Raw genomic sequence first — 21629 nt, 5'->3', positions numbered from 1 at the left:
ATTTTTCTTTTTTTTTACATATATCTTTGATTTTGATATTTATTCTTGATATACTTTACTTGTAGGTCTTTATATGCAATTTTGATATTTTAGGTATGCATCACTTTACATTCTTGTTGTGATCTATTCGATTATTCATTTTTTTTACTTTTATATAATTAATTTTGTAATTTTTTTTAATTTTTATGTAGCAATAAAATCATATTTATAAAGGAATTTCAATGTATGTGCTGCATCATATTAGATTTCAACATATATTTTTGGTTTATTTACAAAGCATTGATCTACATTGGTAATATATTGTAGTATTTGTAAATATTTTTGACATTTACAATATTCAATTGTTACTAACAAATATTTTTTTTGTACAATGTAGACCTTAGAAATTTATATAAATGTAACGAAAAAATTCCCTTTTATCAATTTATCACTAGTTTAATATTCATAAAAGAATTTTATTTTTGCGGTAGATATTTAATTCTTAAATCTGTTGTTTAAATTTGAAAAAATCTATCAAGTATTCAGCATTATAGGTCTTTACGTAGACTAGATAAGAAAGAAAATAACCTTTTACAAAAGATATATTTTTAGTATTATCAAAGTTGTTTTAAGCTTGAATTATAATTTAGTAAGCATTAAGGACTCTTCACCCTGGTCGGTCAAAGGAAACAATCAGGAGAGATCAGAAGTATTTTACTGCTTTCTACAGATAGAAATATTTTCTGGGGACAAGAGTCACAATGTCCGAATTGTGGATCTCACAGGAATACCATGGATCATTATGCTACCAAATGTGATTGAATATTGATTTTGATTATATGAGAAGACACAACGAGGTAGTTAGATGCATCTATCTTTTACTATTTATTAAATATTGGTTTAAGAAGATAAAGAAAATACGTGGGCACTTAGTACAAGAGATCACGGAGAATGATCAAAAGGAAAGTAGAGTAGCTACGAGGATATTTACATATATAGAGGTTAACATAATAAGCCTGATATTTTATTGTTTGTTAAGAAGGAGGAAATAATTTTAATAGTTAAAGTTGATATAACCCCCAGGATCGACTTAATATAGTCAAAAATGAAAAACTAAGAAAACATGACCCTTTTGCAAATAAACTGGGACCAATACATAAATCTATGACAAGATTAGTTCCTTATGTAATGACATGGGTGGGATGGTGACCAAATATCACAGAAAGTACATTAGGGAGCTGGAAATTCAGCCCTCTGTGTTGAAGAAGATTACTGAGTTTCTCTCTTTGTAACGACGACGAGGATACGATCAAGAAGACTCAGGCGATAAAGAAGGGCTAGACCAGTAAGCACACTAGCAAATATGGCGACTGTTTAAGAAATGTTGTTGTTGATGGAGAATAAAGCTGAACCCCCGAAGTTGACCGACGAAAATAATTCCACAGAATCCATAGTCATTTAAGAGCTGAAATCCATGTGCGTACCACGAAAATTGTGAACAAAAATCTAGAACAAACGAAAAATTAACTCAAGTAACCATTTTTCTATCATTTACATTTAATATCGCGTAAAACTAGCACGTTTTAGGAAGACATATAAGGAATTTGAACCATATAATTTAAAGTATCACAAATGTATAACTATTGGCATTAGATCATTGACTAAATATGCTATAATAATACCTTAAAAACAATAACAAATAAACCAAAGTTAATAAAGCGCCTATTATGAGGTGTTGTTTTACAAAAGTAATTAGATCTTTGAACATTTCTTGTTCTATAATTCTCAGGTATAAATACAACTTTAGAAAAATTGAATTGCCAGATAGGAGTCAGAACCTTTCCTGCTTGGATGTATAATCACTCTCGTGACAGTGTAGGCGTAGACATCAACATCGGTACTATTTCATAAAATATACATTTTATTTTAATATTCTTCCTTAGTGATATTAGTATACTTTCATTGGGGCTTTTAATCTTCCTTTATGATACAATATTAAAAAAAAATTTGTATGCAATCACTACACATGATACTATTATACTATTCGTATTTTCATGTATTCTATTTCATTAATCAAAATTTTTTACTTTACAGTATTGGAATATCAAAAATCATTGTACCTTTAAAAATAAATGTAAAAATATATACCTGAAGATTTTACACGTCGCATCAATTTTTAAATTATGATCTCATGCGCTATATGTTTTTTTTTCTTGCAAGTAAGAGGTAGGGAGAAACCTTACATAGGGACCAAAGGGATTTGGGTGTGATCCTCATCCAACTGGTACTGTGAGATTCTTACTCACTGAAACTCCCTCCATACAACTTGCCGGTGCAGCAAGCTCCGCCGTATCCATTGGACTTTGGCTCCAGGAGAACACTTTCCATTTATACCCCAAATCGCGTCCAGAGTGACCTCACAGCGGATATACTTAACGGGCATGGTTATCTATAACCCGAGGAGAGACATCATCGTACTGACTCAAAGGTCCCTACAATCATCTGTATTGCACACACGGCTCCTTACACGACCACATCCTCAGCCTGCCGTTTTTAATGGGCTGCGTTGACCACCAGTATCCCACTAGTTTCGGCCACCGCGTTACAGAATCTTGTAGGATAGGGTCAACGAGACCTTCTATTGCCCTACTTCGTCTAGTCTCTAGTTAGCTCTAGAATCCCACTCTAGAGTGCACCAGCCATGGGCTCCAACTAGGCCATACCCATTAGATACTTTTATGTATCATTAAGTCACCAAAGGGCGATACTGCTTTTTGGCCTTGAGGTGCGTTTCTACACTAGATGCTAACCCCCTTGTGGCTGGACACACACAAGTTTCATTATATCAACTTAATGATTATCGTGGACATTTTCATCATCTGAGTTGTTCCAACTGCATCATAGAAAGTGGAAACAATTTTGGTGCCCCTGGGAATCGAACCCAGCCATTGCTCAATGGAAGCATAGCATTCTACCACTGGGCTAAGGGCACCTCATGCGCTATATGTTTATACCTGTTTTATCAATAAGCCAAGATATTCTTTAAGACATTTCATGTAAAGTAGAAACCTTATTTTCAATGGGACTAAATAAGGTAAATAATAACGGGATCTAAAAGCGAAAGGTAAGATCATACAAATACATTGATTATAAGGCAATTACAAAATTAACTGTTTTTCTTAAGCACATAAGCCTTTGTTTGCAATTAAAAATATTCAATCAAAGCTTAAACATAATTATATTGATACGCTTCTATTTCAATCGTCACAAAAAACATAATATGTCTTTATTTATCATAAATTGGGGCCAATCATATCACAAAATATAACATCCCCCTCCAAGACGGTTAATCTCATACTTACTCAACCCCCCTTTAAATCATAATGTCTTTTCTTCACCAGCCGTCCTGTTTCCAATCGTACAATATAAGAATCTCCTCCACAAATCGCGTAAATTTTCCCCCTCTCCAGAAATCGTCCTTTTTCATATTTAGTACATCCCTTCAAATTTTCTTTTTTCGCTACTCGTACTTGCTGATTCCCGTAAAACCTTTCTCTCTTCCATTTAACAAACTTCTTACTGTATCTTCCTTCAGGATCATTTTCTATCATAACTTTTCCACTAGTATCTATAATTGCCTCTTTAGGTGTACAATCTATCCCACTGTGATAACTATTTTTATACAAATCAATCGCTCTCATAACCTTATCGTCAAAATCATCGCCTTTGATTTTCAAAATAGCTTCTCTCAATGTTCCTATTACTCTCTCTACACGTCCATTACTACGGTGGCTTTCTATGCTTATCTTCCTGTGAGCAATATCTAATCTTCTACATAATATTCTAAGATCCTCGTTAACAAATTCCTTGCCAATATCGGTTATTATTTCCTCTGGTCGGTTTCCGTTCCTACATAAACTTTCTATAAACCAAGCAACATTCTGAGACTTTTTTTCCTTCATGCTCATTCCCCAAATCAGTCTAGTATGGTAATCAACACCAATCAAAACGTACCTACATTCGTCGCGAAATTCAATCAAATCAAAAGCTACTTTCTCTAAATATCTACTGGTACTAATAAAATCACATCCGCCCGACTTCTTCCTATCATAAATTTGGCATCTTTCACACTTCAATAACTCATTATAAATCTCTGACTTCATCCCTAACCAATAGTAAAGCTTCTTCATCGCATAATAAACACTTCCAACACTACGATGACCTCCATTTTCGTGATATTCCATTATTAACTTTGCCCTATTTTCCTCCTTTGGTATCTCTGCTCTTATACCACTATCAAAGACCCAGTATTCCTTTCCATCTTCATATACTGTATGTTTCTTCTCTTTTCCTTCAATTTGTTTCACTGTTCTTTTCTTTATATTTCCTCTTTCTCAGTCTCTTCAACAGGCGCTCTACTTAACGCATCGGCCACTACCATTATATCTAGCTTCATGTACTCAATTGTAAAAATCGAACTCTTAAATCTTTTCTATCCACCTATTAATCCTATTATATCGAATCGTGGCTTTCTCCTGATTTCTATCAAAGCTTTATGGTCTGTTTCAACTTTAAATTTACGACCTTTTAATTCATATTCGAACTTTTTGATTCCCCAGTAGACCGCATACATCTCTTTCTCGCTTATTCCGTATCTTGATTCCGTGGGAGTAAACTTTTACAAAGCCCAATGTACCGGCACCCACTATTCTTCGTCATTCTTTTGCATTAATACCGCGCCCGTTCCTATGTCTGACGCATCTGTTCTCAATAAAAACTCCTTTTCATAATTAACTATCTTCAACTTTCCCATTGTCTGTACTCTTTCTTTTCAACTTAACAATTCAACTTTCATATTTTCTGTCCATTTCCATTCGTTCTTACCCTTCAAACTGTCGGTCAAATGTACCGTTAAATTCGCATAATTTTTTATAAAGCTTCTATAACATCCTGTTAATCCTAAAAATCTCCTTACTTCTGACACGTTTTGTGGCTCTGGGAATTCTAACGCTTCGTTTTGTTTTATTTCAGACGGTGTTATCTCTAAATCATTCAGTGTAACCCCAAATAGCTTTACCTCCTTCAAGCATAACTGTACCTTATTAATATTAATCCTCATCTTATTATCTTCCAACTTCCTAAGTGCTTCTCCTAACAATATATCGTGCTTCCCTCTCGTCGCTGCATGTATAACAATATCATCCATATACACTTCTATTCCTTTTCCCAAGTGTCTCTCAAACAATTTATTTATTATTCTTTGTAAAATCTGCGGGGAATTCTTGTATCCCATAACCATACTATTCCATTCATAAACCCTTCTATTAAATTTAAATGCAGTTTTATGTTCATCTGCCTCGTCGATCTCAATACTTTAAAATCCTTCCTTTAAGTCAATTACCGTAAAATATTCTGAACCCTGTGTTTTCTTAATTATGTCTCTTATATTAACTAACTCATAAAAATCTTTTTTAACCAAATCATTCAAGGCCATCAAATTACTCACTAGCCTTATTCCGCCATCTGGCTTTCATAACGCTCTTATTGGATTTCTCCATTTAGAATTCGACCTTCTTATTACCTTCCTCTTTTCCAGTCCTTTAATAAAATTTTCAGTATCCTCCATTAATGCTTGAGGTATGCACTGTCCTTTCTTCACTACTTTAGCACCCTCTTGTGTTTTTATCTTACATTTCTCAGATCCTCTGAACCCAAACTATAAATATCTTTCAATTCAATCCCTTCCTGTTCTCTCAATCCATACATAATAATACTAAACTCATTCCATATCATTCTGATCACCTGACCACAGTCCTCACTTGCTGACTTTTTGTTTCTTGTGTTCGCCATGTCTTTATTTATCATAAATTGGGGTCAATCATATTACAGAATATAACATAATATTAAATTCAAAAGAATTCATGGAAATGAAATTTAAGTGCGTTGATAAAATAACAACATCAAAAACATTCAACAAAAAAGAATTGGATATCAATTTTAAAGCGACTAAACCAAACTTACGAAGAATAAAAGCATTCCACGTCTAATACTAAATTCCTAAGCTTCATACTTCTACGGCCTTTTGGATGAATTTTCGTTTGAATACAAATATCGAGACGGCGTTTTCAGCTTACACGATTGCTGGACTGAACTAGTGTTGTAATGTCTACAAAAAAAATGCAATTTTTTACAACGAAGACATAAAGTTAAAATTTATATCCAAATATTTAACTAATTTTGTTAAAACCAATGTTTGTTTGTGCATATAAAATATTATCTAAGAATTTATTTGAACAACTACATTGCTGGAATAAAATATTAGAACAAATTTCAATTTCTATAGATAAACAATTGCCTTTAACAAAATTGCGATAAAGATTAATCATTGGCAATTATAAACTTTAAAATAAAATGAAACGAAGGATGAAAAACTATTTATTGGCATTTCTGTCCATTTTTGTGATACAATCACATAATTTCTTTATACGTTTACACGCATTATCTTTGCCTTTATTATAAAAGACAATTAATTTATTTCCTAGAGTATATATGTCATTTAAAATTTCGTATATAGCGGGTCTGTGATTTTCAAATTTGTAATAAAAAATCCTATATATTAATTCGATTAAATCTGGCACATTGATAGTATCTGTTATTTTGATAATTTTCCAATTTAATAGCTCCAAATCATATTTTACCTGTAAAAAATCATACTTTATGTGTAAGTTTATTTTTTTCAGTGAGATATATTCGCTTACTTCTCCAATAAATTTTAGAGCATCAATAATACCATAATTACCAATAAAATTGATTTTTTCGATTTTTTCTACAATTGATTTTGTCTTTTCTATCATATCCCTTTTGTACCTTGAATTAAAATTAGAAATAGATTTTCTTATTTGTAATATTTCCTTATTAGCATTAAAAAAATAACAACCTAAATTTCTAGTTGGTATAAGATTACGTGATAGATATTCCTGTTCTTGTTGCTTAATTTCGCTAAATTTTCGTTCTATTTCCATTATTTTTTTTCTAGTAATGAATTATAATCTTTTTCACCTGTATTGTTTTGATTGCATTCGTTCCTAAGAAGTTGTTGAAAATTGTTGTCATAAAAAGATTTATCATTTGTTAAAATACTTTTATCTATAAAATTTTCATTGTCATTATCCGTTTCCTCTGCATTTTGCTGTATAATTTCATTATTGCATATAAAAGTAGATCTGTCCTGATGAGAATTCTCTTCATTTTTACAAATTTCCGACATATCCTCAGAAACTTTAAGCATTAATTTTTCATTTGTTTGAGATATTTTGTTTTGTGGAAAGTTCTCTCCGCATTTCAAAGAATTAACTAAGTTTTTTATTTGCAATTCTTCTGTAGTTGTTTTGTTTTCATAATAGCAACTTTCGTTAATAGTTAATCTCTTATGATTTTCATAGTATTCCATTATATCCTCAACATGCTCATTCTCTTCATTTTCATTATAATTCTCTGCCATAATTGTATCAAAATCAAACTCTGTGCTGATATCCATTTGATTATAGTTAAGTGATTGTTGAAATATTTTAGTATTATATGTATTAAATATGTCGTTTGAACATTTTAGCAGAAAAATATATAAAAACATGGGATAAATCATAAAAATTTTTTATTATGATAAAAAAATCATTTAACATAAATTGACGGTTTTTTTTTGATTTAATTGATGGATAAATTCTAAAAGATCTATAAGGTTATCTGGTTTTATCGTTAATTTTTTTCTCCTTATAATACACCATTAAATACTTTTACAGACATATAAAGGAGCAAAAAAATTAAATATACCAGGGGATTATAGCTGTGTTTTTTATGATAAAATAAGTTAATGAAAAATTCTTATGTTTATTTATCGCCCTGATACGATAAAATTACTGACATAGTTTTTATTGCCATTTACTTCCTTTTACACATATATATATTAGAAAAATGGATATTTATTATCTATAAATGTTCGTTTTATAACTTAAAATGAAGAGTTTTAATTTTGAAATTATCAAGAAATTCAATTTTAGCATCCAGAATATCATGAAATTTATTTCCCATATAATTAATTCGTTTTTTTTGAAACATAAAATTGTTCGAAGCATTTTTATAAATATGACTATAATATTCACTTTCGATCGATAAAAAATGTTTTTATGTTGTACTTGACTTATGTATTTTATTTAAAAATTTCTTATTTATAAAATGTAATTTGCTACATAGTATTTATATACAAAAATTTACGTATTTATTATAGAAATAATGTATTAACTAAATTATATTACAAAATTTAACGAAAAAATATTCAAAAATATAAAGACAAAAGAAACATGCATTAACTTCAATTGACGACGATATTTATACATTAGAGTTTAATTTTTTTATAACATGTACTTATACAATAATTTTTTCTTAAAATTTTGCATTAAAAATTTTTTATATAGAAAATTATAAATACATATTGTATTACTTAAACATTTATTAATTAGATTAGGACTTTTAGATCAATGTTGCACTGTTCTTCTACCTGTCTGATTTCATCAATTAGATCTTTATAAATATATGTGTATCTTTTATCTAAATCAACTAGTAACATAAATTGATCTCTTTGCTTAAGTAGAAAGTTAATATATTTATTAATATTCTCCATATATTTGATACTGTTATTAAAGTCATTTTTTAGCATGTATATTTTTAGCTTATAAATAATCTTGGATGTCCATTTATCAATAAAATTATAATTTTTATATTTTTTAACTAACATACTTCCATTAGGTTTTATTTGTGGAACAGTCATATATAACTTATTATCAAGTATTTTATATTCTTCTAATATATTTTTACATATGTTTTTGACATTATCGCACTCTTTTTCTACATATTCTAATAGATCACATAAGTCTTGTTTATTTCTACATATTTGGTTTAATAGATAGTTATATTTATAAGACATGTTAGAAACACGATAAAAAACATATCTGACATAGTTTAAATCATTATCTTTTATAAAATTTGTAAATTTTTTATCTTTAATACTTAAATTATATATTAGAAGTCTATTAAAAAACTCAGTCATAGATAAATGTATCAAGACAGAAATATATAATAATATCATATGATTAATTATTCTGCCATTATAAACCAAATCGCACCTTAAAAACATTAGCAAAATATTTACGAAAAAACTAATAAATAAGACATATGAAATTAAGAAGCCACAAGAAAATATTAAATTGACAAACCACATGTTCAAGATTCTGTTTATCATTCTTTTAGTGCTGAGCGCATAATATTTAAATATACCTTCGATTTCTGCAAATTCCAATATATTGTTTCTGATATCAAAAGATAAAATTAAACCAGAGATGAGTGATACGACACAAGTGATGGTAAAATTAAGATTAATTAGTATCTTTTTAAATATAAAAACGATATTATTATCAGCCATTTCTAATATATTAGTCTTGACTGGGAAATTAATATAAAATATTAAAGAAGAAAATGTATAACCAAATAAAAGACACATAAAGTTTATGTGGTTTGATCTCGAATAGAATTTCAATAATATAGGAATAAAAAATGATAACATAAAAATGAAAGTAGACTTTTTAAATAATATTTGAACTAACGAGAAGGGATTGAATAAAATTTTGACATGCGAATTTACAATTTTACTAAATAAGCAGGTTATAAAGATTTGTTGTATAATTGTAATTAAAAGACCAAACTTTTCCTTTTGTTGAATTAATTTTTTCTGGGCTGAGTTCTTCATATGGGCAGTCATTTTATAAATTTTTAAAAATTATTTCTGCATAAACAAAGAAATTACGGCTAGAATTCAAAATTTAGAAAAAACTTAGAAAGGCAAAAATAATGCGTAAAGAAATGTAATAATCGCAAAGATGATAAGTAGAATATTATTATTGCCGTGGACATATAACCAAGGGCGCAACAAAGAGTATTTTTATTGGTTTCTTTTTGAACTAACAGTATTTAAGCTTAAGTTTGTTAAGGCCAAGCAGATCAACACCGAGTCAATTTAGATTTCAAAATTTATAGTTAACATGTATGGTAATGTAATTATAGTTGAAAATATAGAATATGAATATAACATCTTAAAAAGGGGCACGAAATGTCACCAAGATCAATAGAAACATTTGCCCTACTTAAACAAAAACGTAAAGTTTTTTCATGGCACGGTAAAGCATAAAAAATGACGATAGAACATTATCGTATGTTAAACAAAAGAAACATGTAAAAAAACTCGGCATTCTGTCGGGGTTAACATTAGAATATTTTTAAGATCGATCTGATTGCCATAAGCAAGACATCATGTGATGTCTTGCTTATAACGATTTATAATGATTGAGAAAAGAACGGCTTTGTGTAAGACACAAAGAACGCATCAATATATTGATTTCGTTGTTCATCAATTGAAAGCATCCTGAGGATGCATAGCAAACCGAGTATTATGACTGGCAAGCACAAATTTGACTATACTTCCAAAATATGTTTAATCATTCCAAATGACGAAAGTTGTGCACGTTATTTTTTTAGTTGAATCCGACTATTTTCTATGGCGCTTTTATTTGCAAAGGCAATACATCTAACCTTCATTTTTATATTGAGCCCAGAGTATAAAAAAGACAAAATAATCTAAATGGATCATAAGCAGCCCTGGCCGGTGCATTAGTTGAGAAGATTTTTTTCTTGCATGAAAGAAGCAGAAAGAAATCTTACATTTAAAGGAAAAAGGATTCGGGTGTAATCCTTATCCAATTTTTAATGTAAGATTTAAATCACAAAAATTCTCACCTTAGACTTGTCTTATAATACAAATATGGCACCCGGGGACCACTAACGTCTATACCTCATATCACTTCCAGAGTGACCTCACGGCGGATATACAAAACGAGCATGGTTTTTATAAACCAGAGAGATACATTAATATAAGTGCAAAAAGGCCTCTATGATCATCTGTATAGTACACACAGCTTTTACTCCGCCACATCACCAGCTCGGCATTTATTGGACTGAGTTGACCACAAGTCTCACACTAGTTTCGGCCACTGTGTTATAGAATCTTCTAGGATAGGGTAGACGAGACCTTCTATTGCTCTACTTCGTCTAGTCTCTTAGTTAGCTCTAGGATCTCACTCTAAAGTGCACCAGCCATGGGCCCCAACTAGGCTGTACCAATTAGATACTTAATGTATAATTAAATCATCACAAAAGTGGTACTGTTTTTAGGACTTGAGGTGTGTTTATACACTAGAAGCTAATTTCCCTGCGGCCGGACACACACAAGTTTCATTGAATCAACTTAATGATTATCGTGAACATTTTCATCATCTGAGTTGTTCTAATGCATCATAGAAAGTAGAAACAATTTTGTAACCCACCTTTGCTCAATGGAAGCATCGCTCGACCACTGGGCTAAGGATACCTGTTCATGCCTTATATTTGTAAGAAATTAATTTAGTAAAATTTTCGAATTTTCAAAACTAAAATGATTTAAACATTTTCGTAGCCAAACAATTCGTCTATTTAAAGGAGCATGTTCGCAAAAAAATGAAAAATTTATTTAAATTTTATTTTATAATTTCTTAATCATTGACTCTAAATTACAATCCTCAATTATATATCCAATATCTTTTAGTTTATCCCTCACGTCATCACATATTTCGAATAATTTCTTTTTATTCTCATTGTTTTTCGCTGCCTTTCTTACATCATTTCTGAAATTGTTAATTAGTTCGGCTAACTTTTTACTATCATCGTCTCTAGTTTTCTCTTTCTTACTAATTCCTAAAATATCCATAATTCTCCTTAGGAAATCTCTAACTTGATAAAGAGTGTAAATGTTTATCAATCCGCTTCTTGTATTCGTAAATGTAACTAATTCTAATAAAGCCTTATGACTGACGGCGTATCAAAGTTATTAGAAAAAGATTCATCTACTATTTTATTTGTTTTACTAATAAAACTTAGTACCTCATTGTCTATTTCGGTGTATTTACTTGTAGTATCTGTGCTACTTTCTACATACATTAAAAAATTATATAACTTTTTCTCTACATTTTCTGCAAATTTTAATTGACTCTCTTCGTAGTTCATATCTTTATTCCACTGATGATGTAAAAAGAGAATTCTAAGTTGAATCGGAGTGCATCTTTCTAAAATTGATTTTATAGTTGTAAAATTTTTAAGAGATTTTGACATTTTTAGACCGTTAATATTTAAATGACCAGTATGCATAAAATACGCGACCCAGGGTTCTTTCTGATGCCGAGCTTGACATTGCGCTATTTCATTTTCATGATGTGGAAATTTTAAATCTACGCCTCCCGCGTGAATATCAATAAAATCGCCAAGTACATCATTAGACATAACACTACATTCGATATGCCAACCTGGTCTGCCTTCGTCATTTAAATCTGTCCCGCTTCCTTTTTTCCATAAGGCAAAATCCATATGAGATTTCTTATCTACAAGATTTTTTTCGTCGACGCTATTATTAGCAGACTCGTCTCTAAAAATGGGATATTGAAAATTTTTCTTGTATTCGTTCACATCAAAATAAATACTCCCGTTACTTTCGTAGGCGTATTTGTTGTCTACCAAGACTTGAACATATTCTTTAATTTTTTCAATGTATTCAGTTACTTTTGTTAAGACTGTAGGTCTTCTTACATTAAGTAGAGACATATCGTCTAAAAACAGTTTTGTATATTTGGTAGTAATTTCACTTATAGAAACACCGTCTTCTTTACTTTTATTGATTATTTTATCATCTATATCTGTAATATTCATTACAAATGTCACATTATAATTGTAATATTTTTCTAAAATGTTTCTTATCACATCAAAGGACACGTAAGTACGGGCATGACCAATGTGACTGTGGTCATAGACAGTTGGCCCACAAATGTAAATTTTTACATTGTGTGGATCTCGTGGTTTAAATTCTTCCAATTTTTTAGTCAAAGAGTTAAAGATCTTTAACATTTGGGGTATAAAAGAAATGAAGTTTTAAATGAGTCTTTTTAATATTAGTAAAATTTGTAGAATTGGATTTCTAAATTAATAATAATAATGTTTTGTTTATTTATATAAATATGAAAATACTTCAAGCATATCATTTTTATCACACCACTCTTCTATGAATTTTATAAATTCATATTTAGAACATTTGTCTACCCTTTTTAGAGGAAATTTAATAGACCAAGCACTAAAATAGTCAATTATATTATCAATTTCTTTTTCTAAATTGTCCCAAGTATCAATTTCACCTTTATTTGAATCTTTAATGTGCTCTGATAAAAAAGAAATTCCATCTTTAGAAGTTAGAAAGTTTTTTGTTATGTTTTTTTCATTGTATCTTTTTTTACTATCCATCTAAGTTCGGGGTCAATGTTTTCATAAATTTGTATTTCAATTAAAAATTTTGTGATTTTTTTAAAAACGCAAGCTAATTTGTTTGTTTTAATTATGTTATAAAAATTTGCTTTCATAAAATTGGTTAATATTTTTTGTAAAAAAATCCATAAAAAAATATATTGAAAAGATGACAATTTAAATATACTCATAGTTGATAGGGTTAATGTTGATAATTTAGCTCCAATTCGACTCATAGAAGCGTTATATTTTCTTAAAAAAAATGGTTGATCAGTTTAATGTGGTGAAATATATCAGAGGATCATTAGTCGATCCATGAAGCTGTGCATTATATATACAAAAGAGATTGACTCTAAATTTGATAACTAAGTAAGAAATCCAAAATTTCACTTAGCCTCCGAAGGATATGAACTCATCTAAAGTAGGTAGTTTGCAAGTTCCCCCTTTGAGTGTTCCTCTCTGGCATGAGGTCCGTCGAGTAACTCAGAAGATGAATTGAAGTAGAACTTTTGGGCTAGAAAGATTCATATTTATAAGCTATCAAAACAACTGGCCGATAAACAAGAAGGAAGTGTAGTCAAAACATATTAATCATGCCTGAGATTTCTCGATTTAGACTGGCATGTGTGAGATATAGATGATAAAAAGGCATTTTAATACAATAAGACGCGTGTTCTTAGATCTTCTAAACACTAATTGAGGATTTTATCTACTTTGACTTGTTCTGTCCACGAACAATTGTGATTATTGTTATAGATATATAATATGAGTTTTATGTATATTATATAGCTTTTTTTTATTGCCGAATTAATGAGTAATAACCCCGCGGAAGATGGTCATAAAAAAAATGCTAAATGTATCATCATACACAAAAATTGTATTAATTTATCGTAGATCCTATCTAAATATTTTATCAAGAAAAAAACATATACAGCACGGAATTAAACTTTAGATTTTTTCTCAAAATATTTGAAAATAATTTAATGTATTTGGTTCTGAATAAAGTATGTTATTAGTAGGAAATACCTTTCATGTTAAATATTTATTTTAAATAAAACAAAAAATGTCTAAAATCTAATAAATTTTAATAACATTTGTTGAATTTTCATCAAATTGATTAAAATAGGCAGAGTTAGGTTACCGCAATTTATATATCTGATTCAAGTTTTTATAATTTTTTTCGGCTTCTCAGATTTTCTTGCCAGAAGAATAATTTATGCTTCATTGAAATGAAAATGTTTGTACTCTACATTTAATAAATGTGGCGCGCGAGCGTTGACCCCCACCCCAAAAAAAAAAAACGTAAAAAAAATAAGAAATAAAAAGAACACAAAAAAATTTTAAAATTGAATTTTAATTAAAGTTTTTTAAGCCTCGACATAGGGAAAATTTGAGTTCCTTCTTCAGTTTCACATTTCACTCTGTTGTTTGAGAGAATTTCTATAATCTTAACTTCTTTAGAAAAAAATGAAGATAATTTTAGTTTTTTTGTTTTGATATTATTATCAAAGTCTTTAGCTACAATGACTTTGTCACCAATTTCAAAAGTATATTTTGATATGAACTAATGAATGACGATCCATTCTTGCAAGGTAATTTGGATCAACTGAACCAGTTTCAGTTTGCTCATTAAAAACACTATTCGACAAATCTCTTTTATTTTTTGTCTCGAGTATCATTTCAATTTCTTTTAAGCTATCATCTATAGACTCAATCTCATCTTGCGTATAAACAGAATTAAATCCTGGTATTTTTAAGAATAAACTAAACGGGACCTGCTTTGTCGCACTATGTTTGGCCAAATTGTAGTTGTAAACTACTTTATCTAGATGTTTAAGCCATTCCTTTTCTTCTTCGGTTTTAGCATGGTCAACGGCTAACAAGCTTTCTTCAAATACATGTTTTTGTATTGTTCGCGTTAAAGTTTGGTTAAACCTTTCTATTTGCCCGTTTGATTGTGGGTGACGGGGCCTACTATGTTTTCGAACAATAAAAAGGTCGGAACAAAAGTTTTTATATAGGAATTGCAGAATTACTTTCCATTATCGCTTTGAAGGATCTTGGGCGGACCAGTCATATTGTAAAATAAAAATTTAAGGTTTTTTGTAACCTCATCACCTGTTTTACTTTTCAATGGAAAGGCCCAGGCAAACTTAGAATACACATCTATTATTGTTAAAATCCAACAATACCCATCGTTAAACCTTTTATAGCGTGTAATATCTATTAAATCGATCATAATTCGTTCCATCGGTTTAGAGGCCGTAATATGTACTTGGCGCTCTTTATTTTTTAACGGTTGTGATTGTCCACATGTGATGCATTCGGAAACGATTTTTCTTATAATGTCCCTAGGAATTTTAAAAAAAACCTTATTGCATGATGCTTCGAATAGGTTAACGCCCCTGTGATGAAACTGGTGGAAAGCTCTACATTCCACTTCCATGGCCTCAAGCTGGTCACTATGAAAAACCTTGAGGTGGTTCCCATTAGCCTCGTCCCTTAAATATAGCGCCCCATCTATAAGAAGGTAATTACCAGCTTTTTGTTTCAACCGTTTTTTTTGTTGCTTTTCTAAAACAACTTCATTGTCCCTGCCTAGTAAAACTAATTTTAAATTACTGTATTCACTAGCATTTCTGGGAGGAAGAATCATTTTTAAGGGGATAAAAAAAAATCTTTTTATTTATCAATTGTCATTATGTAAGTATTTTCTTATTTTTTATTTCGTTTTATCTAGTATGCCATGGTCGAGTGGTATGCTTGCTTGATTCTTTCACATGGTCCGTAGGTTTGAATCCAAACAAGTGCGTTTATTTATTTAAAAAAGATTTAACTTAGACTGGGCTTTCCAAAAGGAGGGGTCAACGCCTGCACGTGTTGTGAATCCTAGGGGACAACGCCTGCACGGGTTGTAAATCCTAGGGGACAACGCCTGCACGGGTTGTAAATCCTAGGGGTCAACGCCTGCACGGGATGCAAATCCTAGGGGTTAACGCCTGCACGGGTTGTAAATCCTAGGGGTCAACGCCTGCACGGGTTGTAAATCTTGAGGGCCAACGCCTGCACGGTGTTGCATTTACTAGGGGTCAATGCTTGCACGGGATGAAGTTTCATTGAGGATCAATGCTTAATGCTTGCACAAGCTGGAAATCCTAGGGGTCAACGCTCGCGCGCCACAATAAATATATACTTAAGATTATATAACGCAAAGCGGGGGTTTCCCAATGTCTCTAAAATTGATATATACTTGAACATAGAAAATATTTACATTTATATTATAATTTCTATTTTTTTCATTAGTAAAAATTTTTTTCGATTCATAAATCGATAGAAAAGGCCGAAAATGCTCTTTAAAATCAAAAAAAAACGTCCTAAAGCTCGTTGTATGCTTTTTAATCTTCAATTTTGCTTTTATTCTTGTCGACCTTTGTTTAGATAAGTATTATAGGTTTGTGCATTTTATTCGTGTTATTCGGATATGTTATTTAGTAATGTGTACATCAATTTTTTGTCTTTGTTCATATATTTGACCAATTTACTTTTTGTAATTGATTTTAGTGATATCACGACAATAAATTGCAAACTTATATTTCCACATGCGGATATATACTTTTTTATCTCATAAATTATAAGTTGGATATTTTGTGTATTGTTTTCTACCTTAAATTTCATTTTAATGCATCATTCTATAGCATCACAAGAAATTCTAGTATGTCGAATATTTTCAATATGTTTATCACAAGACTTTGTTGTACTTTGGCTAGAGAAGGAGTTATTATAGGTAATTATTATTTTGATCTCATTATTATTACTCACTATGTATTTATTCGTATTATCTCGCACACACCTCATAAAATTTAGTATAAAAATCATTTTAGGACTAATAATGTTTGTCAGAAAAAAACCACATTATTTTAATTTATTTATTGACTAGCGTATGCTTTCCCGTTTTGAAAACGGGATCTAAATGTTTTGTTTCATGATATGTCCCTCTTCGGTAAATTTTGTTAAGTTTCCATTCTAAGATAATGAATTTAAAATAAGAAAAAATGTTTTTTAAAAATACTTTTTAGTAACCTATAAGGAGTAAAGTTGAGCTATAAACATTTAATAATTATAATGAGATAATTTTGGGAACTTCTATGCTCAATTTTTGACACTTATATTCAACTTTTTTTTTGGTTAATGTTTTTGTGAATTTTTTCTAGAAGGGTCAAATAAATTCTAAAAAACGATTCTGACGATATTTTGGAACTAAGTTTTACAAAAATAATAATAAAAATTAAAAAGTATTAACTAATAATATACACACTTAGAATAATCAAATTAAAGCAATAAATCTATATTTTATATTTAAATAACATAGAAAGCCTAGAATATATAGTGTGGAAATTTCAAATTGACAAAAAAAGAGGGGTAAAAAATTAAATAAAATTCTTTTATATATATGACTAGCGTATGCTTTCCCGTTTTAAAAACGGGATGAAGATGTTTAGTTTTTAAATATGTATTTCCTCTTTTAATTTTTTTAAGTTTCCATTTTGGGATGATTGAATTTGACAGGATGAAGACATCTTTTTCGAAAATACTTTTTAGTAACATATAAGGAGTAAAGTTGAGTTAAAAACACTTATGAGTCATATTGAAATAATTTTGGGGACTTATAAGCTCAATTTTTGACACTTATATTCAAAATCTTTATTTGGCAATTATTTTTACAATTTTTCGTAGAAGGGTTAAATAAATTCTAAAAAACGATTCTGACGATATTTTGGAACTGAGTTTTAAAAAAATAATAAAAAAAATAAAAATGCATTAATATATAGTATACACACTTAAAATTATCAAATTGTAACATCTAATCTAAATATGCTATTTAAATAACATAGAAAGCCTAATATATATAGTTTAGAAATTCCAAAGTCACAAAAAAGAGGGGTAAAAAATTAAATAAAATTCTTTTATATATATGACTAGCGTATGCACACCCGTTCTGAGAACGGGTTGTTTGTGTTTGCATGGGTACATGTTTTAATTTTATCACATTATATTTATTCTTTAAAAAAATGGCATAGTTTTTGTACGCTCACGGCGCATTTTATCATCTTTTATCTCATCCTTATTGGAAGAAAAATGGCATAGTGCTTGTACGCTCACGGCGCATTTCTTCATCTCTTGGCTCTTATGGGCCAATTAGTTCACGTAGAACTACATTTTTGACATTGCCCCTGTTTCCCCCCAACTTGACTCTCAAGTTTTCACTCTTCTTCACTCTTGACAAAGCTACGTATAATTGACCATGAGAAAATACATCCTCAGGCAAATACACTCCCACTTTGTCAAAAGACTGTCCCTGTGCTTTATGTATTGTCATCGCATATGACAATACCGCAGGAAACTGTCTTCTTTTAAGTACAAACGGAAGAAGAGTGTCACTTGGCATCATGTCTATCTTTGGTATAACAGCAAGGGTGCCCCTTCCCCTTCCTGTTATTATTTCACCTAAGATGTAATTATCTTTAAGACCTTTTATTTTCAATCTGGTCCCATTTAATAATCCATTCTTAGGATCAATATTGCGTAACAACATCACTATTGCCCCTATCTTCAATACTAACTTATGTGGAGGAAGTCCTGATGGCTGTTGCATGTTCAAGAACTCAAGAGGAAATCTAAGTTGTTCTTCGATATCCTCTGATTCTATAGCATCAGAACTCACATATACCCTCGAAGGTCCTTTGAGAAGGTTTAACACTTTGGCATTCAATTCATTTGCATGTTCATTTTTGCTCGTTAAGATAATCTTATCAAACAAAGAATCATCACCTGCTTCAATTTTGTTTGTTCCAAAAATGCTATCGACTATGTCCCCTTCTTCAAGATATTCTTTGGGTATCTCCACACATCCTTTACTATCTCTAGTACGCCCCTCACCTATATCTAACAACCACTTATTAAACTCCAATTGATTATAAGATCTCATGTTCGTTTCAAGCTTTAGTACACAGACATGTACCCAAAGTCTTGAACTAATTAATGAGTTCTCGATGATATCATTTGGAGTACCCTTCATTACAATGGTTGATGTCTGTCTAAAGTCACCACCCAACAATAAGGTCTTCCCTCCAAAGATATCATTATTATTACAGAGTCTTTTAAGCACCTCATCTATTGCGTCCAATGCATGTTTTGACATCATCGAAACTTCATCTATCAGCAATAATGAGGCCTTTATTATTCTCTCTGCTTCTGGAGTATTTTGCTTTAGTCTAGATACGCTGGTCTCTGTCAAAGGAACAGGAAGTTTTATACAACTATGCATTGTTCTTCCATCCTTTAATAAATCTGCAGCAATACCTGTGGTTGCCATCTGTATTGAAGATTTTTTACTCTTACTTAGATACTCGATCAGGACATTATATAAATATGTCTTTCCTGATCCAGCTGGTCCATCTAAAAAGAATAAATTGCCTCTTTTATCTATATTATCTGTAATTATATCAAAGGCATTTCTCTGGTTTTCATTCAAAGAGGATATCATCTGATCTAGATCTTGTTCATTATCAAAGACGGCTCTTTCATTCTTGATATAGTTAATCGGCTCATCTAAACCCAGAGCATTTAAGCTCCATCCATGAGCATTAACTATATCTTTTAATCTACTTAATATTTCGTCTCTACTATTCTGATCTAGATCTTCAGACATATCTCCAAGATACTTCTCAAAGAGTTCTTTGGTATTTTTAGGCTTATTGAAAGCACAAATATATCCAAACAATGCTCTTATTATTGATGGGGACTCGGTTGATACAGCCTCATCCAAAGCCCTTTCCCATTCTTTATCATCTTGAAGAAGTCCTCTTTCTTCCACCGCCTCTGCGAAAGAACTGTAAACTACACCATTTACAGTTCTCAAATCCTCATATGACTTAACCCCCTTTACATTGATCAATAGAACTCTGAGGCTAAATCTTTCCTTCTCTATTGGAGATACAGAATAAAGTCTAGTAATTATCTTACTATACTTATTCTTTCTCCTAATCCATTCTCCCCTTTTATATGTATAGTGATAGGGTATCTCACTATACGAAAATCGATGTGCTCCTTCATCAACTTCATTCAATTTGAAGTAGGCTAAAAGAGGAGTCTGTCTAAGATCGGACAATCTAACGGCTTCCTCTTCTCTGCCTTCTTCGAAAGTGATCAATTGTTCTTGTGGAAGATGCACAGGAAGTCTATGGATCTTATGAGATCTTCCATGCATCTTGTATTCCATTAATCTCCAGGTAGCCTCTGGTGCTGAGACATATCTGGAATTCACAAAATGATCAATTTCATTGTTGTCAGTTATTCTCATTTCAGCACAATCAAATCCCTTGTAAATATACTTAAAAATATACTTTACTGACTTGATAGAAGTACAAACTTCTACATTGATATGACAATTGTATTTTTCAAGAAGATAAGCATTATAAGGGACCACGTTAGCATTAGTAACAATGTTGCCCCTTACATTGTACTCGGCCCCTCTAGATCGTCTGTACTCAGGATATCCGTCTTTATTGATCCTTGTTTCAGTATTATGTTCCTTAGGATATTCCTTAGTGCAGAGACCATTTTCCATACATGGACTTGTCAAGTTACTTAGTCCACATGGTCCATGAATCATATGTTTTGTTACACAGGTGTGTAACACTTCATTTTCCATGGGCGATGGTATTTCTGCACTTACAAACTTATCTATCATATTTTCATCCCGAATCTTGTCCTTTAACATTATCAATATATGTGCATGAGGAAGTCCACGTTTTTGAAACTCAATAGAATAGAGATGAGCCACGACTTCCCCAAACACTCTTCCTGCCAAAATCTCTTCCATCATACTTTTCAACTTTAAGTTAAAGACCTTTGCTACCAAATCTGGTCTATCAACTGCTGTCTGTCCCTCAAATAGATTCTCATTAATCTCCTTCCATTTGGGATTGCAAGTCATAGTTATAAAAAGATCGGGCTTGCCGAAATTTCTTACAATTGACATTGCATCATGGTATCTCTCTCTCATATTTCTTGGAGATCCTTGAAAACTTGATGGTAAGATCACGGGCTTGGCAGAACTTTCTGACCCATTATTTACATAATCTACCAAACCTTTGTAAAGATCTACCCTCAACTTCTTTTGATTTAATTTTATGAAGTTTAAATTATTTGCTTCTACTTGTAGATAT

At 30.8% G+C, this 21629-nt stretch overlaps 4 protein-coding genes across 4 annotated transcripts; all 4 read right to left on the bottom strand.

The window, feature by feature from the left end:
* Positions 1-6410: 6410 nt before the first annotated feature.
* VNE69_03164 (uncharacterized protein) lies at positions 6411-7609 on the bottom strand (the record flags this gene model as incomplete). The annotated part of the gene is made up of 2 exons (XM_065473022.1): positions 6411-6991; positions 7039-7609. 2 exons carry the CDS (start codon positions 7607-7609, stop codon positions 6411-6413), a joined length of 1152 nt encoding a protein of 383 aa, XP_065329094.1.
* Positions 7610-8488: 879 nt separating this feature from the next.
* On the bottom strand, positions 8489-9775 carry VNE69_03163 (uncharacterized protein; the record flags this gene model as incomplete). The annotated part of the gene is made up of 1 exon (XM_065473021.1): positions 8489-9775. One exon carries the CDS (start codon positions 9773-9775, stop codon positions 8489-8491), a length of 1287 nt encoding a protein of 428 aa, XP_065329093.1.
* Positions 9776-11599: 1824 nt separating this feature from the next.
* Positions 11600-13011, bottom strand: VNE69_03162 (cysteinyl-tRNA synthetase; the record flags this gene model as incomplete). Its single annotated transcript, XM_065473020.1, has 2 exons — positions 11600-11882; positions 11930-13011. 2 exons carry the CDS (start codon positions 13009-13011, stop codon positions 11600-11602), a joined length of 1365 nt encoding a protein of 454 aa, XP_065329092.1.
* A 96-nt stretch (positions 13012-13107) lies between these two features.
* VNE69_03161 (uncharacterized protein) lies at positions 13108-13401 on the bottom strand (the record flags this gene model as incomplete). Its single annotated transcript, XM_065473019.1, has 1 exon — positions 13108-13401. One exon carries the CDS (start codon positions 13399-13401, stop codon positions 13108-13110), a length of 294 nt encoding a protein of 97 aa, XP_065329091.1.
* Between the last annotated feature and the right edge of the window lie 8228 nt (positions 13402-21629).

This window comes from Vairimorpha necatrix, chromosome 3 (genome assembly GCF_036630325.1).
Source record: "Vairimorpha necatrix chromosome 3, complete sequence".
NCBI lineage: Eukaryota > Fungi > Microsporidia > Nosematidae > Vairimorpha > Vairimorpha necatrix.
Note: the sequence above shows the minus strand (reverse complement) of the source record. Positions and strands in the feature narration are given on the sequence as shown.